Source organism: Sphaerulina musiva (genome assembly GCF_000320565.1).
Source record: "Sphaerulina musiva SO2202 unplaced genomic scaffold SEPMUscaffold_8, whole genome shotgun sequence".
NCBI lineage: Eukaryota > Fungi > Ascomycota > Dothideomycetes > Mycosphaerellales > Mycosphaerellaceae > Sphaerulina > Sphaerulina musiva.
Genome location: NW_016017390.1, coordinates 1,723,270 through 1,747,651, shown reverse-complemented (window position 1 = coordinate 1,747,651; position 24,382 = coordinate 1,723,270). Strand labels below are relative to the sequence as shown.

The following is a 24,382-nucleotide window of genomic DNA, read 5'->3' as shown; positions in this document are numbered from 1 at the left end:
ACTACTCTCTCTCTCTCTCTCTCTCTCTCTCTCACACACACACACACACACACACACACACACACACACACACACACAAACACACACTAATCACTCCTCCTTCTCTCATCGATAAGTCCTCACAGTAACCACCGGAGAAAATCTCACTCCAGGAGCTGTATCTCGAAGCTGATGGGTACTACTACTACTACTGCATCGTTTCTTTTTCTTTTTCTTCTTCTCGGGTTCCACTTCGCAAGGCTTGGAAGACCTCACACTCCTCTTTCTACGCGGTGGACCACTTTGCGAACTGTGGCTGGGTTTTGGCGGAGGAGATGGGGCATAGGAACAGAAGAATCTTGAATATGACATGATGGGGCCCGACGAATAGCGTGGTTTGGGTTCCGAGGGGATTATCTCATAGTCACGAGATTGTTTTTGTTGTTGTTGTTGTTGTTGTTGTTGTTGTTGCTTGCGTTCGGACTTGCTTCCGTGCTTCGAGTCGGAGCTTTTACGGGGGCGAGAGGAAGGAAGCAAAGGAAGTTCTTGCTTGTTGACTTTGGTGTTGGCTTTGGTGTTGGTGATGTCGCGTGGTCTATACACTACATGTACCTGAACTGTGGCGTATTTGTATTTTGTACTGTGGGATTTGGTGGTGGTAGTGGTATAGCTGGTCATTCTGTAGCCGGAAAAAGTTAGTATCATGATATTTTCGTCGCTGCAATACCGATAGCTACCTGTACATTGATACACAGCTTCCACCGACTGAAACAGTCTGTGTGTTATCGGACGATTCCTTTGGTATTTGAGAGGACGGAAACGTCCTCAGAATGAATTACCTCGCAGAGAATGAGGGGAAGATGTCAGAAATGTCACCAAGTCGCGTCACGGGATGATATGTTCCGCTGTGTTGGCACATGCATTGCTTCTGGACACCTTGTCCCACGGAGTAGGAGAATAATGGATAAATATAGCCGAAATTTTGGGGCGCGGTAGGGAAAGGTACATCCCCTGATCCAGAAACATGCGGTCCAGTTCTGTACCATTCACAGTGGTTGTACCCAAATGTCACGTTGAGGCGTCACACCGAGAGCTCCCCACCGCAGAGTGCTGAAATTGGATCTACCACACATTTCGGAACGGTGGCCAATTGTGATATATCATGACAACCTGTAGTATGCCGAACCAGTATCGATTCATGGGCAGAGCTGCGTCTTCGGCCACTTCAGTGCAACCTAGTGATGGCAGGGTTGCTTTGATCTTCGGAGTCTTGGAGCGTAAAGGTGGAATTGCAAAGCTCATGTTGTGTGAACAAGTAAGAGTCCCAACTGAGTTCCGCTCACGTGCTTGGCTTGACTTGGTCGCACTTGCCGCTAGTCGTCATCAGGAAGACCTCCAGCCCGTGTGATTTCAAGATAACGGCCTTGTGGGTGGCGTATGCGTACCTAATGTTACGCAGCTGTTGCTATTGAAGATGATGATATGTTTGATCAGACCTGCGCTCTTGCGCAGATGAGGACCAAGGTCGCTCACCGTGACCACGAAGCAGAATGAAGATATTGCTCTACTCTGACGGGGAGAGGCGAAGCGGGAAAACATAAGGTACAGAGCAACAGGAGGAAGTCGCAAGTCGCATGTGCTTCATAGCATGGTACGGTCTACCGTTTAGCAGTCTCGGCTGATTGTTGCACAAATAAAATAATTCGCTGCCAGTACCTTGGATCTTCACCCACCGTTGGAGCGAACGGGTAAGGCGTTCGTTCGGGGGAATAATTCTGAGCAAGATATGCAGATCAGGATTGAGTCCCCTTCTCAAAGCATCACGCACCGTGACGTGTGGTGGTCCGGATAGTGATACCTCACCATATCGACATCATCAACCACATGTATTGGCCAGTCCTGCAGCTGTATGATCGGTGCCGATGATTTACTTCGCCTAGCGACCAGTGAAGAGTCGTTTTCGAGTGACAAGCGAAGACTGGAAAGCGCCCGATGACTTGGAACGATGCGCTGATGCCAGTTAGGCTGATCAAGAAGACCGCTGACAGCTAAAGAGATGGTCATTTACCGTGCTTTGATCAACCCAAGAGTTGTAACGCACTCTTGAAGGCGTCGACAACTTTGATGTCTGAGGCTCGTGTTAGCTTGACTTCAACACATACCGGAAGAGGAAAAGCTCACAATGCTGTCGCTTATTCGCGAGCTGCTCCTCTTCATGCTGCACAAAAGCCACTTGGGTGTTGAGGCTATTTTGGGTTTAGCAATGATACCATGGTGCAAGACCAGCGGGACTCACCGCTTGCAACTACGATCAAACTCCTTATAATTGCCCACGTCTGCCCAGACGGTGAAGTACTGGAATGAATCAGAATGGGTTCCCCACGATGGCACGCGACATTGCTCACATCTATAAGTGCATTGAACTCTGTCATGAGCTGTGCATCCTGATTCCGAAGTTCGTTCATCTTGTCGTGGTGGCGTTGTACGAGATGACTCCAGTCGAAGTCCTCAATGGACTCCTCGGGAACCATCTCGGATGCCAAGACGGAGGATTCTGAGCCGCTCTCATAATCATCCTCCTTGCCCAGTCCTTCAGCGGACTGCTCTGGTACAACTGGCTGCAGAGGCTGCGATGTCTGCGCAGGTATGACTTTCTTTGACTTTGCTGGCTGTGCATTGGCTGTGGCTTGGCCTTGACCTGATGCTGGCACATTCTGAGAAGGCGCCTCTCCGTTTGGCTGATGCTGTGGACGACTTTGATTCTGTGAGTCCTTTACGGCAGTCGCAACGGAGTCAGTGCTGTTCCCACGCTTTTTCCCGCGAGCATTGGAAAGAGGCTCAGCAGCAGTCGATGAGCCGTCAGCAGTGTTTGCTTGTTCCTCCTCGACCGCTTCGCGCGAGCGCTTCCGCCCGGCAGTTGATGACTTGGCTGAAGCGCCGCGCGTCACAGGAGGTGGCATTTCATCACCTGAAGTACTTCTGCCCTTGCTTGCTGCCATTTGCGTGTACGTAGGAACAGGCGGAGTGCTTGGGAGTGTGCTGAGGGGTGACGCGGGTGGAGAGCCGTCGTCTCCCACGTTGGCCTTGCTCTGCAGACGTTCGGTGTCGCCGGTCACGAGCTCCGACGACATGTTGCCATTGTCGTGGATGTTGTTGAGTCAAGCGTGGAGGAGGAGTGATGAGTATGAGGCCCGAGTAGACTGGTAGAACTAAGGTTACCAAGTGGAGACGCGGCTAATACGCGTGCCGTTCCATCTCATCACGCGCCGAACGCGGAAGCGACGACCGCTGGCCTGACGTCCTCGTCGACAACCTTCACACCTCCTGCCGTCCCTGGATTATCTCCTACATGTTTTCCTCGCTTGCCACACCTCCGCCGAGTACCATGTGGACTCCATAATCGCACCCTTCACTACGAGTGTTCATTTAGCACTGGTGATCACCATGATCCGACGCCACTTTCCGCTATTCCTCGACAGAATAGTGACCGACTAGCGGCGGCGAGATGGATTGTGACATCTGCTCACGAGCGTTGGGCGGTCGTCGCCAGCCGCTATGTGCGGGATGTGCGCAGACGATGCTCTATGGCTCACGTATCCAGCAAGCGACGGTGTTGATGGACCGGGAGAAGCATCATGCGCATGCCGAGGCGGTTGTCAGACCGGGCAACGATGGAGTTCTGGCGGCGCTGCCTGAAGATGCAGACCTGGACGCTATCACCACTGGCATGAGGAGACACGGTCTGGAGCGCTCACGAGCAGAAGCGGAATCAAGAGAGCTCCGTCTCCATAGCATTGTCGAGAAGGCAGACGAACTGAGGGCGCAGATAGCAGCCTATAAACAGCATACCGCCGCGCGGAAGGAGCATGTTCAAGCGCGACAGAAGGCCCTGGCAACGGAACGGAACGTTCTTGAACAATGCAGACCCCGAGCGACAGAGCCTGTACATGCGGCAACGAAGAAGGCGACCCAAAGGCTCGAAAAAGTCCGTAGCCGGATCGTCGATGCGCGATTACTGCTGTGCCGCGAGGCTGCGCTTGCAATGGACTTCCACAGGCGCAAGGGCAAAGACGGGAGATCAGAGTATGTGCTGGGCAGCATCGTAGTGCCCGATCTGCGACATCTCAACGTGAGGACCCAGCCTCAAGCCAAAGCTCCTCTGGTCGGCGGGAGAACGGTCGCCGAGCCACACGACCTGGTATCGGAGACCTTCGATAACGTAGCGCGCTTGTCAAACTTATGCGCTTACTACTTGGGAGTGCGTCTACCAGGCGAAATCTTACTGCCACACGAAAAGTTTCCACGCGCGGCCATCATGCCGGAGAAATCCAGCTACAAGCATAGCAAAATCGCTTTCCCGGGGTTGTCTTCCAGTCAGTCATCCAGTCCCACTGAATCACGCTTCATCGACCAGAATCTGCCACGACCGCGGCCTTTGTGGTTGGAAAAGCCACTAGCGCAGCTTGTCAAAGAAGATCCGAAGTCCTACAGCCTCTACATCGAGGGTGTCACAATGCTCGCATACAACGTCGCCTGGCTGTGTAAGTCACAAGGAGTAGACGGCATCAACAATTTTGATGACATCTGCGCAATAGGTAGGAACTTGTACCATCTTCTCCTTGCACAGCACCGCAAATCGCAGCCTTACCGACCCACGATCGATCGAACCAGTACTGGCACATCGAGCAAAGTCACAGCTGTACCTGGTGCCAGGGAAGTAGCACAGCAACCAACAAGCACTATACGTCTTGGCGTCTTCTCCCACAACTCTGCTGAGAACAATTTAGCCGCCGCCGAAGGTGGAGAGCTAATGAAAACATGGCATCTGAGCTCTTCTGTCCGATTGGCGGACAAGCTCCGTGGACATCTTTTAGCTGAAATATCCGGTGCGGAGTGGACCTTAGTCGACGAGGAGGAATGGAACGAAGAAAGGGAAGACGAGTTGCCTGTACTAGTTGGTGGATCTCGACGTCCATTCGAGCCCAGACATCATCCTGCCATGAGTGTCATGACTGTGGTTGCCCACGATGGTGCTGAAGAGGATAGAAGTTCTTCTGCTGCGGAAACCAAGCAGAAGAAGCAGAGCAGTGGATGGATGAAGGTGAGAGGGAGGGGCGGAGATGGCTTTTAACGATCATGATGATGACAAAGAAGAACTAGAAGATAACAGGAATGATCATGACGTTACGCAGGACCATTTGACACCCCCGGAATTATGTTTTCTTCCCACGCATGCTACGCTCTAACATGAACAATAACGTATCTCAATGCTATTCAGGTTTCGGCCGTCAATGTGGTCTCGCTACCGTGAGATAGAACACACTCACTCACATCCCCTCTCATCTGGTTCACCAAGCCTACACGTCTTCCAGATCAACGCCCTGTCAACGGCCTCGTTGCCTCATCAGCTCCCTCACCCGCAGCCTCACCGAGCGGGTTCTGCAACGCCGATCCACCAATATCCCCCAAGCCCTTCTTCACATCCTTCAACTCTTCTGATCCTGGTCCCCCAGGTCCATCAGGCACAGCATCGAGTTGACTCTTGAACATGTACGAAGCTTTGTTCTGCAAAAAGAAAAGTCAGCCTCCAAGATTCAAAACTGGTTCACTTGCTTGCTTGCTCGCTTCTTTGACTTACTTCTCCCATAGTCCTTAACGCCTGCTTTTCGAGTTTTCGCTTCATCTCGGGTGGAATTCCTACGAGGTAGATGTAGCCTGCGAACACGGCTATCAGTGCGAAGACTGTTCCGGCGATGACGGTAGCTGATGGCATGGTTGCCGGTTTGTTGTTGGTTGTTTGGCTCTTCGGTCGGTTTTGTTGTCTATGTTCAGGCTTGCTGTGTATTTCTTGTAGCTTTTTCGTATGTTACTTAGGAAGTGGTGAAAAGATGAATGAATCAGACATGAATGGAACGTATGTAAGGTAGGTATGTACCTATATATGCAGTTTACTATCTCCCCAGGTCCACAGGAGGATTGCTACTATGTACCTCTGTGATGATCGATGATGCTACCTGATCTCATTTAACTGCAATTCCAGTTACCTCCATAGGTACATACCTGCTTTTCTGGCAAACGTCGTGCTACATGTCTTCCTTGTTTTTGAGTTTGATAATGTCACAGGGCAAAGTGAAGTGGAGGTGTCCTCACACGGTCCCGAACCCGACTTGCTTTGCTCGCTCGCTTCAGATTGCTTGCTTTCACCCCCACGGCGGGGGCGCTGACGCCATCAATGATGTTTCACAATGATGATATAAGCTGTTGGAGCTCTACATGTCCATACTTATGTACATGTAACAACAACATCGACATTTCCTTTGTGAAAGCTGTTACGCACACTGAAGGATTGACGCCAATAACTTTTCGATTCACAAGTTTGAATAAGAAACTACAGTCAGTTAATCTGGGATCGATTGAGCGAGATCTCGTTCACCTGGCTAATAGATTTATATCAGATCCCAATGTCTTCCAACGACTACTACGGAGGTGGCGGCGGCGGCGGTGATGAGTACCAACGAGGTGACAACCGCCGTCAAGAGGGTGGCTACGGTGGAGGCGGCAATGATGACTACCAACGAGGCGATGACCGCCGCCAGGAAGGCTATGGCGGGGGTGGTAGGGGCGATGACTACCAACGAGGCGAGAATCGCCGCCAAGAAGGAGGGTATGGCGGAGGTGGTGGTGATGACTATCAACGAAGCGAGAACCGCCGCCAAGAAGGAGGGTACGGCGGAGGTGGTGGTGATGACTACAATCGAGGGGGCGGTGGCCGCGACGAGTATAGCTCTCGTCAACATGGAGGAGGAGGAGGCTATGGTGGCAATAGTTCGTACGATAACAACAACAACAACTCAAGCTACGGAGGCGGCAACAGTGGTGGCAATGAGTCTTATGGACATCAATCCGATCATGGTCGTCGTCAGGAGGACTCGTACTCGGAAGGGCAGCACCGTTATGGTCAAGGTCAAGGACAATCCGACGATGACTTCTCTGGAGCAGCCCAGCATGCCAACCAACATGCCGGCAACAGCGCTGATGGAGACCTTTTCAGCTCAGTGCTAAGCTCTCTCTCGGGCAACAAGCATCAGATCCAGAACGAGAGCATTGATGAGCAGGACGCTGTCCGACAGCATCAGCAATATTACGGCAACCAGGGCAGCGGCGGCGGCCAAGCAACATCTGGTGGAATTGGAGGTGCAGCTGCTATGCAGGCCATGAAGATGCTCAGCCAGGGAGGGGGTAACCACAGCCAATCGGGAGGCGGTGGCCAAAATGCATTTATTGGTATGGCTATGGGACAAGCAGCCAAGCTGTTCGACCAGCAAAGTGCCCAGGGCAATGTGCAGAGTGGGAGCAAGCAGAGTGCAGTCGAGAGCGCAGCTAAGATGGCCCTGAAGATGTATATGCAGGGAGGTTCTTCCGGTGGTTCAACCGGCGGAGGTCTCGGCGGCTTGATGGGCATGGCAAGCAAATTCATGCAGTAGAGAGTCATCGTGGTGGTGATGAATTGCCACGGCAATCTAGCATAGGAAACAAAAGTATATCCAAGCAAAAATAGGGAGCAAGCAAAAATAGGGAGCCTCCTGCAATTGGCACAAACATGTCGAGTGATGGTGCGATTACTTCCTTCGTGTACAACGATCCTCGTGCCGTAGAGTTCAAGTTAGCGTGTAGTCTTCTCATAAGTCCTTGTTGATGGTGTTGTTGTTGTTGAAGGAAAATTCGGCGTCGTGGAGGAGAACTATCTGATGATCTAGGAGAAGGTTCGATCTCGAGCAAAAGTTAAGACTGACAAGCAAGCGGCACAGGCGAAACACGACGCACGCGCTCTTCAGTAGAGCGGTGCAGCCTCACAGTGGCCAGATAATCTACAGAGCGAAATGAGCTCTCAACACGGCGATGCGAGAACGAACAGGCGCTGTTCAGACTCAGAGTCACAATCACCACCGCGCGACCGCACGCCCACCCCGTCATCACCACCACCGCCGCCATCACACGTCGACGTCAACGTCAACTCCCGCGTCGTCCGACACGATTCACGTAGTACATCACGCCCTCAACATTGGTGCCCACGGTAGCAATGCGTCTCCGGCGAGAGACGCTGCCAGTGAGCCTGCCAGGAAGAAACGGAGACTGAGCCCTCGAGCCTCAGACCACAAGCCGCTGGAGGCCTTTGGCTTTAGTAGGACGACACAGCCGAAGCCGCCCACCAAGATCACGCGCGATGAGCCTCACGGCCCACTACAACAGACTCTCAATGGGGTCCGTAGTACGCTGGACGTTGACGAGAATGAAATTCTGCCTCCCCCCGTGCCGACCCCAGTGCCCAAGCGGGTCACAAGATCTCCTGCGCCAGTGCCACCTGCTCCAACAGCACCACCAGCGAGGGAGGAGAAGCAGACGAAGAAGAAGGAAGAGAAGCGCACGCTGAGGAGTCAAGATGAGGGCCCACGGCTGAAGAGTGAGCTGGCCGTGTATTTCCCCAATTACGAGGATGTCATGTTCGATGTGCCAGCTGAAGACGAGGACTTCTTGACCGTGGCCTCGACGCTCTACATTGCAGACGACACCGCGAAGAGGAAGGATGGTGAGCCGTCGCCAGCCAAATCTGGGAAAGCAGATTCCAATGGGCGGCGGACTTCGCTCAATGGCACTCGAGCCCCAGCAACACGACAGCGACCAGTTTCGAGTATGTCGAATTCCAGTCCCAGTGTTAACCTCGAATTTCTGGCAAAGACTTCGAGTGAGACTCCAGAAGATCCCCTTACAGACGCTCATTTCCTCAAATCACACAATCGTGCGGAGAGAAAAGAAAAACAGCTTAGGAACATCGAACGCGAGCGCGCAATGCATGAGAAAGTGCAGCTGGATAGGCTTCTAGACGGCTTACAAGGTCACGACTGGCTTCGAGTGCTAGGCATCACCGGAATCACAGATGGCGAAGCAAAAAAGTATGAACGAAAGCGAAAATATTTCATTGCCGAAGTACAAGCATTGATCGGCAAATTCGCTCAATGGAAAGAACAGGAGAAGAAACTCCGCCTGCGCAAAGAAGCCGCTCAGGCTCGACTCGACGCCATAGATGAAGCCGCAAGTACCGCCAGCAGTATCGACCCTCCCAGCAGTGATTTGAATGCTTCGGCATCAAGACAACTCCAGCAAGAGACCGTGAACGCTGTCAAAGCGTCCACTTCCAAAGCAAAAGGCAGAATGTCCTTGTATGCTCCTTCGCCAGCCTCCCGCGCCTCTACACCCGTCCCCGACCGGGCTGATCCAGTGCCTCGCACCATGCTGCCACCAAGTCCCGAGATTCTCATGACCAGCTTCTACGCCAAACGCCACTTGCGAGACGCCGCACTTAGTAAGTCGCGATCAACAGCGAGGAACGTGACCGCGTTCGGACACCCCGTGCCCGATCTCGATGAACAGGAGTTTGCTCTACCGAAGGAATTCGTCACTCCCGATGCGTTGCGATCGAATGCGAGGGACAGGAGACGGCGGAAGAGGGAGAGTACTACCGCCACGAAGTGAAGTAATGTGATTTGCGATGCATTCTTGTGTGTGCCTCTGTATTAGCGTGTACGATGAAGGGAGGGGGGAACGACGATTTTGGATTTTCTCTTTTTTTTCAACATTGCACGGAGTTGACAGAAAAGGACCTGTCCGGTGTATGCGTGCTAAGGACTGATTGACTGACCAACTGCCAGTGACTGGGTTGCATAAGGGGGGGGTGTTTTTGTACGAATAATCAATTCATTTTTTTGCGGTCTTTGGAGTCATAGCATAGGTGAGTATAGATTATGTACCTTACAGGTAGCCAGTCTGCTCTCTCTCTCTCTCTCTATCTAATTCAATTCGTTCAATCCAGTGTAGAGGAATGCCTTTTCTCAGCGCACCTTAAGGAGTTATGTCATATATTAGACCTGATTTAACGAAAAAGGCTTCTTGACTGACTTGTCAGGTACGTAGGTAAGGTTGTTTCATACATCCATCCTATCTCTCGAACGAATGAAGCGAATGTTGCGTTTACATGTAAAGGTCATGTACCCTATTATTACACGAGAGGGGTTAATGAATCGACGGCTTAACTACCTTATGGTTATGGATGTGAACCGGACATGTTTTGTTGACTTTTTGCTACTGTGAAAAGAGGTTCGTATATGTATGGACACACACACTCACTCACTCACTCAGAGCAGGCAGAAATCCAAAAAAAACCCCCCCAAAGGGAGTTAGTCAGTTTTGATCAGATAGAAGCGCTTGTGATGAGCGAATAAAGTACTCTCGTCTCGTAATTGCAAGGTAAGTAGGTACCTGAGCTTCTGTTCAACAACAGACATTGTAATGTACCTAAAGTACTGACTATATGTACTGTATGTATCTTATACAGTAACCATGACACTCGCATTCTTATACCAACTCAACAAAGCATTCTCCCCACTTCGCATCTGAGTATCCTCCACATAAGCCCATCGTTGAAAAAAATCCTCATGCGTCATCACTTTGGTCAGTTTTCCCGTGGTCGCGCGATAGATATCTTCCATGACTCCGAAATCGGTGGGGAAGAGAATGTCGAAATATCCTTGCTGGACTAATGGTGTTCGCACGAGAACGGTTCGGCGCTGATATCGCGTTTGTACGACGGGTGCGTTGTAGCCCACGGTTGCTTGGGGCAGACTGTGGAAGTCGGAGGTGATGAGTCTGTGCGCGGGGAATTTATCTGCTAGAATTTGAAAGAATTGCATCAGGCGTGTCGGGATGTATTCCGGCGCCGTCAGATTCGGCGTGAAGGGCATGCGATGCTTCAAATTCCGGAGAGTTTTTGACCCGCTGAGAGGATGCGCGTAGGGACGATTCTGACAGGCGGCCTCTCGGACGCGCAAGAAACGAGCTGCGACGGGATCGAGTGTGCGGCTGTAGAATTCGTAGAATTCGCCTTCGCTGTCGATGAGGACGGATCCTTGCATGACTTCTTCCGTGAAGGGATCGTATCGAATAACGTCGTGGGCGAAATTGTCGAAGACTTCCATGGCGAGGAAGAAGCAGGGTGTGGGCACGTACACGTTCCAGTCAAACATGGATTTGTTGATGATTTCCACTTTGTCCTCGTGCCCCCGTGCCGAAGCCGAAGACTTCAGTTTCTGTCCCTGCAAGTGTGCGAGTGCAGTAGACACTTCGATGATTCTGAACTTGGTTCGCGCGTAGACCTCGGGGTCCGTATGTCGGATGTAGTCGAGGATATTCAGCATGAGCGTGCCGTTGCCTGCTCCCATTTCATATATGACCAAATCGTGGTACGGGTAGAGCGTCAATTTGTAGTTGGCCACCATATATCGCGCAATCGCCTCTCCATAGTATGGCCGAAAGAGCTCTGTCGGCGTGTGCCAGAGCTGTCGCGCTTCGTTGTGTCCCTTCTCATCCAGCTTGTCCTCAAATTGCGTATATCGCTCGCCCAGCAAGTGATAAAACTCGGGTTCGTCTTTTAAATTGGGGAAATCAAACGGCGCTCCCGGCGAGAAGATGGTGACATTCTTGCTGAAGTAGCCGTACTGCGGGTTGTACAAGCTGTCCTCGACAAAGTCCCGCATCAACATCTTCACCTTCCGAGGTCGTTCTCGTCGCCCGCGCAGGCCATCTGCGGTCACAGTCGGATATCTCTTGTACTCTTCTGCCCTGTCGCTGGGGAAGTGGTCGGTCCTCTGCTGCCAATTGCTCTCGCGATCCCTCTTCATCGGTTTGGTACTCTGGCGTCGACATTGTGTACTGCTGCTGCTGGCGACGACACGGGCGCGGTGGTGAGGTTCGTGGCAGAAGTGATGCTTGGCCAGCTGGCGGAACAGGCGACTGACCGTGGGCGAGTCCATGGGTGGAAAGAGTGCAATGGTCGCTGTCTTCCCCATCAACACTCCTCCTCATCAAGTGTCTGCGGTCAGCTCGGAGGTCTCCATCTCCACTTCCCGGGTCCGAACCTTGGAAGCTTGGACGACAACATGTAAATATCATCACACCACCCTTTCATGAACAACATCATGATCAATTGTGTTCATCACTCAAGCTCCATCACCTCCACAATCCCAACAACCCATTAACAATGCCTCAAGAACAAACCCCGTAGCAAACAAGAAAAAAAAAACATGGGCAACATCTTCACAAACCTCTGGAGCCACGTCTGGAACAGCATCATCGACAACCGACAAAAACTCACCGCCACCGGCGGTTTTCTCCTAGGCATATTCGTCACTCTCGGCTTCAAAGACTTCTATCCAGACCTCGAGCAAGCCTTTCGCAAACGTGTACGCCATGTCCGATCCACTCAACATCATCATCCACCACCTCAGCCGGGTCAAGCAGACTACGTCCAATTGGAAGACCGCACCAAGTCTGCATCCGCAGCAACAGCAACAGCATCAACCACCCCCGACCCCATCCGCGAAGGCGTCGCCGGTCTAATCGGAAACACCCCACTCATCAAACTCCAAGCACTCAGCGCCGCGACCGGCTGTGAAATTTTGGCCAAAGCGGAATTTCTGAATGGAGCGGGTAATAGTCCCAAGGATCGCGTGGCACTCTCCATGATTACGCATGCGGAAGAAGCTGGTTTGCTGGTTCCGCATCGGGGAGATACTATCTATGAAGGAACGGTTGGCTCGACGGGGATTTCGCTGGCTGCGGTTGCGAGGGCGAGAGGGTATAAAGCGCATATGTACGTATTAATTTTATGTTTTATGCTTTTATATTTGTTATATGGGAGGAATTGGATGTCATCATATTACAGCACATATCACGGCACACAGCACAGCACAACGCAGTATTCGTTCATTCATTCATTCATTCCAAAAAGCATCCCCCCCACCCCCCTCTCTCTAAGCACCACATCCCCTAACCCCAACCCTAACCCTTTCTCACCTCTTCTTTCCCCTCCCACACAGCTGCATGCCCTCGGACATCTCCACCGAAAAATCCGCCCTCCTCCTGCATCTCGGCGCAACAGTCGAACGCGTCCCCCCCGCCTCCATCATCGACACGAATCAATTCGTCAACCTCGCACGTCGCCGCGCAGAAGAACATACTCTGGACCCGAGTCGAATGGGAAGAGGTTTTTTCGCAGATCAATTCGAAAATACGGCAAATTATCTCGCGCATCAGAATTCTACGGGACCGGAAATTTATCGGCAGACTTGTTGTAGTCCAGGTAGTGGGAGTAGTGGGAAAGGTGGTGGATTAGACGTCTTCATCGCAGGCGCAGGAACAGGCGGGACAATTTCCGGTGTAGCGCTCTATCTCAAACCTCTCCTTCCGGATTTGCGAATTGTACTCGCAGATCCGCAAGGGTCGGGGTTATACAACAAGATCAAATACGGCGTCATGTTCTCCCCGACAGAGGCAGAAGGGACACGAAGGAGACATCAAGTGGATTCGATTGTGGAAGGGGTGGGAATTACGCGGTTGACGAAGAATTTTGAAGCAGGGATGCATTTGATTGATGATGCGGTCAAAGTGAGCGATTTTGAAGCGATGCAAATGGCGCGGTGGTTGGTGGAGAAGGAAGGGTTGTTTGTGGGTGCGAGTAGTGCGGTGAATTGCGTTGCGGTGGCGAAATTGGTGAAGCAGGAAGGCTGGGAGGGGAGTGGGAAGAGGATTGTTACGGTCATCTGTGATTCTGGTACGAGGCATTTGTCGAAGTTTTGGAAGCAAGCTGGGGATATTGCTGGTGCTGATGTCGAGTTGGAGCTGGACGACATTCTGAGTGGCGAGCAAAGGGCATGAGTAGATGTTTCGAGGGACAGCTCTCGCTGCTTCCCCTGAACTGGTACTCATATTTGTCAACCAAGGCAGAGCACTTGGCATACAGTTGCGAAGCACATCGTTGCACACCTGTGAGCATTCCAAGCTATTGGAGCCTGCCGTACTCCCGCAGATACATCTCTGTCCGCTGGCGCAGAACGTCTGCGTGATTTCCAATGTCTGGTTCATGCCTAGAAAGGCAGGAGCATCCCTTTTTCCGAACAAGCAATTCAAATCGCAAATGATGTGAGGGGGATCCGTCAAGCCAGGCTTCACAAGTGTGCGGCAGAATAGAGCTTGCCGTCCCGAGAACATTGATTGCCCCCTGACTGACATTCGCGAATTCAAATTGTAGACGCGAATGCACTTTTAGGTACTGCACGTTGGGCACCAGTACAGGGACACACGCGGCGACCTGCACACGTATACACAGACGCTAGAGAATAGCAATCAGTGTGAAGGGACTGATTCGAGAGCATTTCCAGAGAGAAGGGGGGTGGCCAAAGGCAGCCGCAGCGAGGGAATCCAGAGTCATATGCGTGCAGCTAGATTGCTGGATACAGGCAGTCAACAGCGAGGTAGAAGTTCTCGTCGCTGTCAATCAACCCTGTGCCTGTGCCTGTGCCAATGCCAGGGCCTTGTTGGGAAATCCATGAAGCCAAAGTACATCAAGCGACGTCCGGAGGTATGCCCGAGCACGACTCATGTCTCGCTCCACATGTGGCCAGACTGAAGCTGCAGGGACTGGGGCAAATGGCTGCGAGGAGCATTTTCCTGCTTGGTCTGATTGGCACGTTGAATGCTGGTGCTTCGAGAGACCTCATTGAGGAGTTTGATATTCGGAGAAATGAGCATTGCGACGTGTGCCCTTATCGGCATGATTCGAGCTTCCGAGTCCAGACGTTCGACAGGCTCCGGAGGTCCAGTTGTACCTATGCATCAACACGGAGCCGTGTTCGCAGTCGGGCCATCCTGAGCCATTTCGGCTTGCGTCGCGTCTTTGTGGTGAGGCTGTCATTGTGATTAGAGCACACCAGGAAGGATGCGATTTGGTTCCCTCCCCATGGGTCTGCAGATCCATGCGTTCCAATGCGAACGAGTGATGTGACAACCGGCGCGAGCTTCTCGCACGCCGTTGCCTGTGAGTTGAGTCGACGCTCATTTCCATTGAGACGTCTGACGTCTTCTCTCACGCGGGACTCGAGGGTGAGTGAGGTGGTACAGGACGTACTGCACCGGTAGCAGCCGGCTTTACTCACAGACTCTGCATGCTGTTGCGCGCAAATGGATACATACCTGTACTCTGTTCTTCGCAGGTTGATGGTCTCCTCTTCGTGCAGCAGGATTCCCGTGATGCATGTCTCTCGCACGTCGGCTGCCTGAGGGAAGCCATGTGGTGGTGAGGCGCCGTGATGGTGCGGTCCTCCTACACTAGGTACATGGAGGTAAGGTAGGTAGAAAGCGGCCACTTCACGACGTGACGAAACAGAACGTAAACGTGGGATTTCTTCCAGCTGCGCGGCAGACCATCTGCCTAGTGGCGCGTCTGCCGGTTCCGCCGTTGCGGTGGTGGACGGGGCAGTCCAGTGGTGGAGGTGGTGGTGTCGCTCGGGGAAGACGGCTCACGGCTCACGGCTATTCTGGCGTCTGGTCTGCTGAATCCCTTCCCTTCCCTCGCTCAGCTTCCCAAATTTCTACAAGCCCCAGTGGAGTGCAAAGTCGTCGATCATGGTCCAAACAGGCTAGCATCTGTCCGCTGGAGCCTCGAAGGAGCACTCTCTGGGCAGCTGCAATTCTATTGGTAAGGTACTGGCAGGAGATGCGCAACTTCCAAATAGGTCACTGTGGTCATCCCTTCAGACCTGTACCTGAACCTGTACCGGGCTTATAGACGTCCATACACCCTGCGGCGCCTATCCTCCGCACTTGCCCTGGCGCAGCTGCGAAGTCGTGCAGTGTACATCACTTGCACGTGTTGTTGATCTGTTCTGGAAGACCTCCAGGCTATGCTCGACGAGAGTCGTGTACCCCGATCGTTGTGGTTGGCTGCTTGCACACGCTGCACACACGTTCATGACGGCGAGATTCCCCAGCACCTATGACTCGTGAGCACTCGAAGCTTTCTCCATGGCCAGCACGCCAAACCCGATACAATGAGCAGATGCCAGAATAGGTGCATGGCATGGGAAGCTTTTGCAAGAGCCGTAGCATGGCTCTGTGTGCTGCGTACCACCTAGTGCATCTGTGGGCACCATTCACATCAGCATGGATCTCGAAAGCCAATTGTACGCGCATATCAACAACCAGGAAGTCTACCAATGCGCAGAATTTGCTGACCTCTTCATTGCAGACTCAAGCAGTACCTTGGACAGTCAGCAGCTAACTCCTACAAAAGGCCCACGCCAGCGGTACTTGGGATGAATACAAGCCGCAATCAGAGGAGTAGTAAGCATCCGGAGTGCCATCATCCATAACATCACAGCGTCGCATAAGGCAGTTACAGCGCCAATCCCTCTTCGGCGCCAGTCGAGCTTTTAAGGTTGAGGGTGCTTCTATAAGCATAATTGCGTGGCTGACCTCATTTGAGTTTGGCTGCAAGCCTTTTATCTTGGCTAATCGGGTCAACAGTGCCGTAGGATTGGAGCTTAAGTGAATGGCGTACGCCTTCGAGCCAGGAACACTCGCGATTGGTGCGGTCAGCGACACCGTAGAGAACAGTGGCGCACGCGACTGGGAACTATCAAAGTGGAATGATGAGAACAGAGAAGCCGAGGGCGTCACAGGGTGCGGAGGGATGCCTGCTGCGAGAAGCAGACAGATGCTGGAGGAAGAAGGCGTGATGGATGCAACGGCATACAGCGTGTGGTCGAGCAATCTATTGGAGGTGACGACAGCAAGCGAGTGCATGGAGGCAAAGGCGTGGTAGAGCGTGCGCAAACGAGGCACGCTAGTCACTCGTCTTGAGTCTCCTGACAGCACTGTGCAGTTGCAAGCTCCGGCTCTTCGCTCACCACTACAGTAAAGGGAAAGGTAACTTTCTGTCACTCGAAAAGGCCCGCTCGCTAAGGTACCTCCGCCAAGCGTGAGAGCGAGAGATGGGGAGAAGGGGGGAGAGAGAAAGAGAGAGAGAGTGTGTGTGTGTGTATAGGCGGGGATGGGACTGCAGTGTCCGGGTATCCTCGTATGCGACGAGCAGAGGCGGAGGAAAGATTGCAATTTACAGGCTTCGTCGAGGAAGCGCACTGGATGGCCTCTGCTGGTGGCGCGCGCCGTTGTGCCAATGAATTGCGCTTGTGACAACCAGCGCACCCAGTACCTCCTACCTCCTAGGTACGTTGATGCAAGACACGACCGGCAGATTGGCAAGCTTGCCATGTAGAGAAGCAGGTGTGCTACGCCACTGGCCATATGATGATTGCTTGTTGGTGGGGTGCATCATTGGAATGGCCAGCTCAGCAGGAGGTAAAATGGTGGTTTTTCGGCCGTGGGTGTGCAGCCAATTGAGCCAAGTAGTGGTCTGGCTCGGATGTGTGCACTCCGCGACGAGAACTACCCGTACCTCCTAGGTACCTGCGCCTGCGATAGGTGGCAAAGGCTATTCCCGCGTCCACGCACAGTGAGGTGGTGGCTCTGGCGAATGCGATGGCGCTGCCGACTTATGCACCGTGAATGTTTATACACGCCTGCTGATGAGGAGAGAGGATGGAGACTCCTAGTCTTCCTCGTCCTCCTCCACCACCTCCTCCCCCTTCTGACGGGCAGATGCGACTACTGTAGATTAGTGGCAGACCCACCCAACAGGGAGTGCAGAGTGCAGAGGAGGCGACGCGATGCGATACGCTACAACAATCACATTTCAGCCTCATTTCCGCGTCGCGATGGGCCGAGCGCAGAGTGAGTGAAGTGCACTAGGAGGGAAGGGTGCACTTACTAGTGCAGCAGGGCCAGAGCGAGGGCGTGAGGGTGGTCACTGGTCACTGGTCATGGTGGGAGAGAGAGAGATTCGAAATTCGACGAGGCAAGTGGGCGACTGGCAACGAAACGGAGGTGCACCCCTCGTACCCCTGCCGCCATGACGGAGGGCGGGACCGGGCTGCTCCCCCTCCCCACATTCACTGCGGGCGAGAAATCTTGCTTCGTTTCAGAGTTCACAGAGGGACCCTTCGCGCCGGGTGGCTTGCGCTGGCTGGCCTTGGCGCTGCCTCTGGCTTTTGGCTCTGGCTTTGGCGTTGCTCCCTGCCCTCCCTGCCCTCCTCCACTGAGGTCATCCGTGAAAGGGTGAGGTGAAGGGTGGCCGACGCAGCGCTGTGTAGTGTCTGTTCACTACATACATTAGCAGCTCCGGCTGCCCTTCGCTGTCTTCGTTCAAGATCAGCGCTCGCGGTCCACAAAAGATTGTCGCACGCACCTACTCCCTCCCCCATTCCATCAATCATCAGTCCCGTCCAGTCTACTGTAGCAATCACCACCACGCACCACGCCGACGCTTAATCCTATTCCCTCCCTTTCCCCCTCCCCGGGCGAGCAACGATCGACAGCCTCACTGCTCGACCTGCCCACTGTGCCCAGGCCGCGTGCCCACCACTGCCTCACTGCGCTCTCGCCTCCGCCCCATCACCGCGGCTGGACTGGACGAATGCTGCCCTCTGCCACCGTCGCCCATCTGAAACACCTACCCGTCAACGGCGACGGTTCAAGACCCGCTGCTCTAGCTGCATCCCATACCGGTGCCACTGCTACCCATTGAGACTCTTGACAGCGTTCACACTGCTCCCTCCAGGAACCACTCTCCCTTTGCCTTTGCTCGCCCCGATCGTCACTCGCACTTGCCTCGAGAGGACTTCCCAAGGCCCACTGCCTTATTTGGGATCCTTCCCAGCCTTGACAGACGGAGCACTTAAGCACGCTGATCCCGCACATCCTCCGTGGCAGATCGCCTCTCCACGTTTTGGGACGCTCCTTCTCCAGAGTTGATCACTACTCGCCAAGGCCTTTTGTTTCAACTTCGAGCCTGCGCCCTCTTCACTCCTCCTCGTCCCATCTTCAATATCATACCACGTCGATACCATGGCCATGGCTGTGGACTCTCGTCAGCAGCATCCCTTCAGCAACATGGGCTACGACAATGCGCGATACCCTCAGCCGCCGCACTTTACGAATCCTTGGGGGTCGTCGCCGGCTTCCACGCAGGGTCCTATGTACGCGACCCCGATGCCTCAGACGACCGTGGGTGCAGATTCACGTTACGTGCACGCACCCACTGCTTCTCCTGCCTATGCTGGCGGCCTTCCTGCTCAAGGTATTATCTCCCAATTGGACCCGGAGCTCTTCGAGGACACTAGCTTACAACTTGCTCAAGACATGAGTGCGCCCCGGCCGTATGGTGCTTCCTACACATCTGGCCCATCCCCGCAATCGACATATGCGCCCACGGCCGCACCTTCATACGCCACTGCATACGGATACGACAGGCGTTCATCGCACCCGTCAGTAGCTTCCAGCGCCTTCCTCGGCGAGCCAGTCGAGTCCCAACGACTCCGCCAGAGTTCACTGATTGACTTCAATACCAGACTGAACCAAGCTTCAGAAGCGGAGCGACAGAGCTTCAGTGATGCTCTGGACGCCAGCCGTGGCATGGTGGCCATGAGCCAATCGGACATCACTCCCAGAAACATTTACGGCGCGACGAATCCCGCCCGATCAGCTGCGACAGACTCGTACGGGTTCCCCGCAGGACATTCGTCGCACTCGTCGATTTCCTCGGGGAGCACGTACCCGACATATTACAACAGTTCCGTGAGCGAAGCTTCGGTGGACTACAGCTCCGCCAGCGAGTCTGCCGACCTTTCGCACTCCCGAACACTGCCTCCACCGCATGCACTGCAAGGCATGCCACCAGCACCGCAATCGATGATGGGACAGTTCAGCTCCAAGGTGTCGTCGAGCTCGCAGAAGAAGCACAAATGCAAGATTTGCGACAAGCGATTCACCAGACCAAGTTCGCTACAAACACACATGTACAGCCACACGGGCGAGAAGCGTAAGTGAGGTGACTTGTTGTCACGTCTGAACATGTCCACTGACCCCAGTCACAGCATTTGCTTGCGACGTGGAAGGCTGCGGACGTCATTTCTCTGTCGTCTCTAATTTGAGAAGACACCGCAAGGTGCACAAGGGAGAAGGCGGAGACGTCCACTCGCACGACGAGGATGAAGAATGAGCAATCACCACTCGATGGTAGCACATGTCCAGCATTGTACAGACCGCGACAGGAAACGCGACGAGGACCAGGCGCATATATTGGATTTTTTTAATTTTCGACGATTCACTCGCTAGTCATTTCGACTTGATACCCCCGATTCGCGCGTAGAAGTTGGAAAAAAAGGTTTCAGGGCTGCAACAGGCGTTCTAGGTGCATGGAGTCGGCTACCCAGGAGCGGCACGCGACAGGCAAGCAATTGATATCGACAGATTTCAGGGTCATGGGCAGTTTTTTTTCTTGTCGACATGGCCACGGAGAGTGATGGAGGAATGTAGGCAGAGCAGCAGGAGTAGCTTGTATATTATGTTGCGAGATAGCCAACGTCTCAAACACATGCACACACATACAGAGGGAGTCAAAGAGTGGTCAAGACTCACTTTTCCAATTGTCTTCCCCACTCACTCACTCACTGACTCACTCACTCCTAGCCCACTCACCCACCCATATCCCGTCACACTTCTGCAGTACCTCCCTCCTACAGTGCAAATTCACATGTTTCCAAAGTCAAAAAAACAAAAAAAAAACCTCAGAATCAAATCGGCCGAGGTACATGACATGCCTGCCTACGAGGTAGGGTGGGTGGGGGTCTCTCTTCTCCACCTCCGACATCCCGTGTCCAGTCAAAGTAAAAGTGTCTCGTACATGTACATCTATGTACCTAACTATCTCATGTATGTAGGTATCCACTACAACATACATGTACCTATGAAGTATAAGGTAGGAGGAGGTATACGCAATCAGGCGTCTTGAATCTATAGATTTCTTGGGATAGGGATAGGGGACCCTGCATTTTTTGTCTTTTCTTTTTGATTTTACTTTTTGAATTTCTTGCTTTGTTTTTCGCGCGTATGATTACGATATACGGGGAAGGGAAAGGAGAAGGGGAAAGGAAAAAGATAGATAGAGCAACAACGCAATGTAACGTTGAGGGATTTTTTTTGAAGTGTAGAGAGAGAGAGAGAGAGATTTCTCTTTTGTGTACGGGGTAAGGTATATGAATCGTGTATACGGATTGTATGTAAGATAAGGTAGGTAGGTAGGTAAGTTTTGTATACCCTCTAAGAGTTACGAGGTAGATGGTAGAAGGGTAAGACGAGTAGAGTGCCTCCTAGGTAGATTGACACTCTTAGGTAGGTAGGTTTGATCGTAGTAAGTAAGAGGGATTTCGCAAAGGTAAGGTAGGTCACTATACTAGGTACTATGTACTTTTTGATGTTGGATACCCTTTTGTATTTACTACTACTGTTTGTATCCTTGTTCTTCACCATCACACACCATCCATGCTCACACACCTCATGAACCTGGTATGCATACATACCTCATGTATACATGCATATGCACTTGAGCTACATTTTAGGCCTCGTCTACTCTGTCGATATGTCGATAGTTAAATTGTCGATAGTTGTCGGAAATTATCGTCAGCGTCCATCTGTCGATAGTAACGATAGCTGAGTAGACACCTGTCAATAGTTCTATATAGGGATACCCTTGTCTCCGCGCCGTCGTCGCTGTCGTCGCTGTCGTCGCTGTCGTCGTCGCTGTCGCTATTATTACTGTCGCTATCGCTATCGCCGCTGTCGCCGCTGTCGCCGCTGTCGCCGCTATCGCCGCTGTCGCCGCTGTCGTCGCTGTCGTCGCTGTCGTCGCTGTCCGTCGTCGCCGTCGTCGCCGTCGTCGCCGTCGTCGCCGTCGTCGCCGTCGTCGCCGTCGTCGCCGTCGTACTAGGAGGTACAACGCGTATATAAACAGTGCCGCCGCCCCGGAACCTAATTGAATATGCACGGAGCGCAAAATGTGCCTCTAAGAGGACCATTTGAGATAGTAGACTATGTCCGAGCGTTTACTAACCGGATATGGTGCGTAGGCAGCGACGGCGACGGTTTACGAGGGTATACGAGCTTTTTACTATCGACAGGTAACTATCGTCCATTTTTGGTCGATAGCTGAGTAGACAGGTGTCAATAGAGTGAGCGATAGTGACCGGAAACTATCGACCTGCTTACTATCGACACAATTATCGACAAAGTAGACTGGGCCTTACCTACCTATCTACTTGAAAAATGACGTCTTGGTCAGGAGCCTCCTAAAGGTACATGTACCTACTACCTAGGTATATTACGACATACATCTGTATACCAATCCTTCCTGGTGAGAGTCAACATGTGTGAAACATCGGGTATCGACCTGATAGATTGGATTGTTTACAATGACAACGACAACAACAATAGGTACCTGACCTGGTAACAACAACAAACATCTCGTGATATCTCAGGCCAAGACTAGCTGTTGCTCTTCGTGTTCGGTTATAAGGTCAGAAGTATATAGGAGTACCTGGTAGTCTTGGTATTGGCAATTGCGGAAAACAATTTCGCATTTGAAATCTACCTTACCTTGGAGGCTCGGTATATCGGAGCCGGACATTTATCCGCAGTCGACGTGTCTACTCCAGTAACTCCACCTCATCTAATGCGTCCGCCTTGCGTTTCTTACCGACGAAACCATTCACCAGCTTCTTCCCTGCACACGACGGATTATAAGGCTCCGCGCCAACCTCGGCCTGCACGACATGCTGCTGCTGCTGCTGCTGCTGCAACTGCACAGCAGGGGGTCCCCCTGAGAATCCTCCTCCTCTTCCTCCTGCTTCTGCTTCAAGACCACCTCCATTTCCAACCGCTTTATCAACACCTCTGCTGATTTCCGGAAATGGAGTCAGAATATTCGCGATATCCCCCCACCACGTCGAATACTTCCGATACCAATCCACGCACTGCGCCAAACCATCTTCAAACGCGACTCGTTGCTTCCATCCCAGCGCCGCCAATTTGTCCCCATTGACTGCATACCGACAGTCATTAAAAGGCCGGTCGCGCGTGTATTGGATGCGACTTTCAAAGCCTTCTTCTCCGATACCAAATGCTGCGCAGAGCTTTTTGGCCAAGTGGAGATTTTCGATCTCGTCCTTCGAGTCGACGTTGTAGATTTCGCCAATGCTGCCTTTGTGGAGGATGGTGTCGAAGGCGTCGGCTGCGTCGCCCGCGTGGAGATAGCGGCGAGAGTTGTCGCCTTTGCCGTGGATGTAGAGAGGTTTGTTACGTTGGAGGAGATTGATGAATTTGGGGATGATTTCTGGAGGGGCAGGGAGAGGGTCAATCAGTCAGTCAGTTGTTCGTCCGTCTTTCTTTTTTTTTCCCTTTATTCTTCACATTTATTCTTATTTTCTTTTGGGGGAAAAAAGAGATACGTACTTTCTGGAAACTAAAATCCCCCCAAAAGAGTTAGCCAGCCTATCCTGGTGAATGCAATCGTGTGCGTCACCTACCTGGTGCGGACCGTACACGTTGTTCAATCGAATCATCACCACCGGCAACTCGTAACTCTTCACATACGCCCTCACCATCATCTCGGCACAAGCCTTACTTGCAGAGTAGGGATTCGTGGGATGCAGTGGACTGTCCTCGTGCAACTCTGCCTCCCCTTTGGGAACCTCTCCATACACCTGCGCATCGTGTCAGTACCGCTTTTTTCCTCCCTTTCTGTGTCGTCACATGGCTGAATACCTCGTCTGTGGAGATGTGGTAGAACCTCTTGATCGTCTTCATGACTCTCGCACTCTCGAGCAGCACATGCGTACCCACGACATTATTGTGGGTGAAAGTGAAGGAGTTGCCAAAACTCAAGTCCACATGGCTCTGCGCCGCCAGATGGAAAATGGTGTCGATTTGGTACATTTCCAAACACTTGAGCACGTCGGATTCTTTGGTAATATCACCGTGGAAGAAGCGGAAATTCCGTCGTCCCTCGAGCATGCGCGAGTTGTTCAGAGAACTGCAGTAGTCCAGCTTATCGAAGCAGACGACATTGTAGAAGTCGGCGTACTTGGTGACTAAATGTCGGACCAACCATGAGGCAATGAAGCCTTCTCCTCCCGTCACCAGTATGTTGCGAACATCCGGCAATGGTTCGAAACATGTTTGGCCTGTCAGTACGGGAGCATCTTTCCAGCAGCCGTCGTCGACGAAGAAGCGCGATTCCAGACGGCCTGTTGGATGTGTTAGCCCAGAATGATGAGTAGACTGGGGGAAGGGTTCTTTTTCCTCACCACTCGAATTCCATCCTGTTGCTACTGTTTCCATGGTATCTATTAATCGCCGAGTATGGTTTGAGAAAAGCCACGATCATGATTTTTCCAGATGGGCAGCCTATGAGGTACATCACATACCCATGATGGGTGGCGTCTTTGCATCGCAAGGGAGGGAGACATTCTTAATCTCTGGAATGTAAGGAGGAGAACGTGTGTGTGTGGTCAAGTCGACGCGTCCCAGGCGTAAAGTACATGCATGTGCTAGATTTGCAAAC

General features: G+C 52.5%; 12 protein-coding genes across 12 annotated transcripts; 6 read left to right on the top strand and 6 right to left on the bottom strand.

The window, feature by feature from the left end:
• Window positions 1–98: 98 nt before the first annotated feature.
• Window positions 99–873, bottom strand: SEPMUDRAFT_165494 (uncharacterized protein). The gene is made up of 2 exons (XM_016908176.1): window positions 717–873; window positions 99–658 (listed from the first exon to the last, which is right to left on the bottom strand). The coding sequence occupies exons 1-2, from the start codon at window positions 722–724 to the stop codon at window positions 106–108; spliced, it is 561 nt and encodes a 186-aa protein (XP_016759049.1). The 5' UTR covers window positions 725–873; the 3' UTR covers window positions 99–105.
• Window positions 874–1,601: 728 nt separating this feature from the next.
• On the bottom strand, window positions 1,602–3,142 carry SEPMUDRAFT_150875 (uncharacterized protein). Its single transcript, XM_016906448.1, has 5 exons — window positions 2,385–3,142; window positions 2,276–2,334; window positions 2,161–2,225; window positions 2,048–2,107; window positions 1,602–1,989 (listed from the first exon to the last, which is right to left on the bottom strand). The coding sequence occupies exons 1-4, from the start codon at window positions 3,108–3,110 to the stop codon at window positions 2,058–2,060; spliced, it is 900 nt and encodes a 299-aa protein (XP_016759048.1). The 5' UTR covers window positions 3,111–3,142; the 3' UTR covers window positions 1,602–1,989; window positions 2,048–2,057.
• Window positions 3,143–3,312: 170 nt separating this feature from the next.
• On the top strand, window positions 3,313–5,870 carry SEPMUDRAFT_127505 (uncharacterized protein). The gene is made up of 2 exons (XM_016902149.1): window positions 3,313–5,544; window positions 5,618–5,870. Exon 1 carries the CDS (start codon window positions 3,485–3,487, stop codon window positions 5,108–5,110), a length of 1,626 nt encoding a protein of 541 aa, XP_016759047.1. The 5' UTR covers window positions 3,313–3,484; the 3' UTR covers window positions 5,111–5,544; window positions 5,618–5,870.
• Window positions 3,313–5,870, bottom strand: SEPMUDRAFT_70497 (uncharacterized protein). Its single transcript, XM_016909907.1, has 2 exons — window positions 5,618–5,870; window positions 3,313–5,544 (listed from the first exon to the last, which is right to left on the bottom strand). Exons 1-2 carry the CDS (start codon window positions 5,750–5,752, stop codon window positions 5,353–5,355), a joined length of 327 nt encoding a protein of 108 aa, XP_016759046.1. The 5' UTR covers window positions 5,753–5,870; the 3' UTR covers window positions 3,313–5,352.
• A 428-nt stretch (window positions 5,871–6,298) lies between these two features.
• On the top strand, window positions 6,299–7,569 carry SEPMUDRAFT_150874 (uncharacterized protein). The gene is made up of 2 exons (XM_016906447.1): window positions 6,299–6,372; window positions 6,435–7,569. Exon 2 carries the CDS (start codon window positions 6,441–6,443, stop codon window positions 7,461–7,463), a length of 1,023 nt encoding a protein of 340 aa, XP_016759045.1. The 5' UTR covers window positions 6,299–6,372; window positions 6,435–6,440; the 3' UTR covers window positions 7,464–7,569.
• A 309-nt stretch (window positions 7,570–7,878) lies between these two features.
• Window positions 7,879–9,804, top strand: SEPMUDRAFT_157998 (uncharacterized protein; the record flags this gene model as incomplete). The annotated part of the gene is made up of 1 exon (XM_016907760.1): window positions 7,879–9,804. The coding sequence occupies one exon, from the start codon at window positions 7,879–7,881 to the stop codon at window positions 9,508–9,510; it is 1,632 nt and encodes a 543-aa protein (XP_016759044.1). The 3' UTR covers window positions 9,511–9,804.
• A 476-nt stretch (window positions 9,805–10,280) lies between these two features.
• SEPMUDRAFT_90460 (DUF185-domain-containing protein) lies at window positions 10,281–11,828 on the bottom strand. Its single transcript, XM_016910531.1, has one exon. The coding sequence runs from the start codon at window positions 11,709–11,711 to the stop codon at window positions 10,362–10,364; it is 1,350 nt and encodes a 449-aa protein (XP_016759043.1). The 5' UTR covers window positions 11,712–11,828; the 3' UTR covers window positions 10,281–10,361.
• Window positions 11,829–12,113: 285 nt separating this feature from the next.
• SEPMUDRAFT_135159 (PALP-domain-containing protein) lies at window positions 12,114–15,239 on the top strand (the record flags this gene model as incomplete). Its single annotated transcript, XM_016902686.1, has 2 exons — window positions 12,114–12,682; window positions 12,909–15,239. 2 exons carry the CDS (start codon window positions 12,114–12,116, stop codon window positions 13,744–13,746), a joined length of 1,407 nt encoding a protein of 468 aa, XP_016759041.1. The 3' UTR covers window positions 13,747–15,239.
• SEPMUDRAFT_119432 (uncharacterized protein) lies at window positions 14,392–14,787 on the top strand (the record flags this gene model as incomplete). The annotated part of the gene is made up of 1 exon (XM_016901507.1): window positions 14,392–14,787. One exon carries the CDS (start codon window positions 14,392–14,394, stop codon window positions 14,785–14,787), a length of 396 nt encoding a protein of 131 aa, XP_016759042.1.
• SEPMUDRAFT_135157 (uncharacterized protein) lies at window positions 15,205–16,671 on the bottom strand (the record flags this gene model as incomplete). Its single annotated transcript, XM_016902685.1, has 3 exons — window positions 15,205–15,860; window positions 15,917–15,997; window positions 16,342–16,671. 3 exons carry the CDS (start codon window positions 16,669–16,671, stop codon window positions 15,678–15,680), a joined length of 594 nt encoding a protein of 197 aa, XP_016759040.1. The 3' UTR covers window positions 15,205–15,677.
• Window positions 16,672–18,060: 1,389 nt separating this feature from the next.
• SEPMUDRAFT_127503 (uncharacterized protein) lies at window positions 18,061–20,373 on the top strand. The gene is made up of 4 exons (XM_016902148.1): window positions 18,061–19,063; window positions 19,124–19,250; window positions 19,335–19,804; window positions 19,860–20,373. The coding sequence occupies exons 1-4, from the start codon at window positions 18,832–18,834 to the stop codon at window positions 19,982–19,984; spliced, it is 954 nt and encodes a 317-aa protein (XP_016759039.1). The 5' UTR covers window positions 18,061–18,831; the 3' UTR covers window positions 19,985–20,373.
• A 2,093-nt stretch (window positions 20,374–22,466) lies between these two features.
• On the bottom strand, window positions 22,467–24,249 carry SEPMUDRAFT_110153 (NAD(P)-binding protein; the record flags this gene model as incomplete). The annotated part of the gene is made up of 5 exons (XM_016900830.1): window positions 22,467–23,152; window positions 23,272–23,281; window positions 23,346–23,522; window positions 23,584–24,065; window positions 24,246–24,249. The coding sequence occupies 5 exons, from the start codon at window positions 24,247–24,249 to the stop codon at window positions 22,467–22,469; spliced, it is 1,359 nt and encodes a 452-aa protein (XP_016759038.1).
• Window positions 24,250–24,382: the final 133 nt, after the last annotated feature.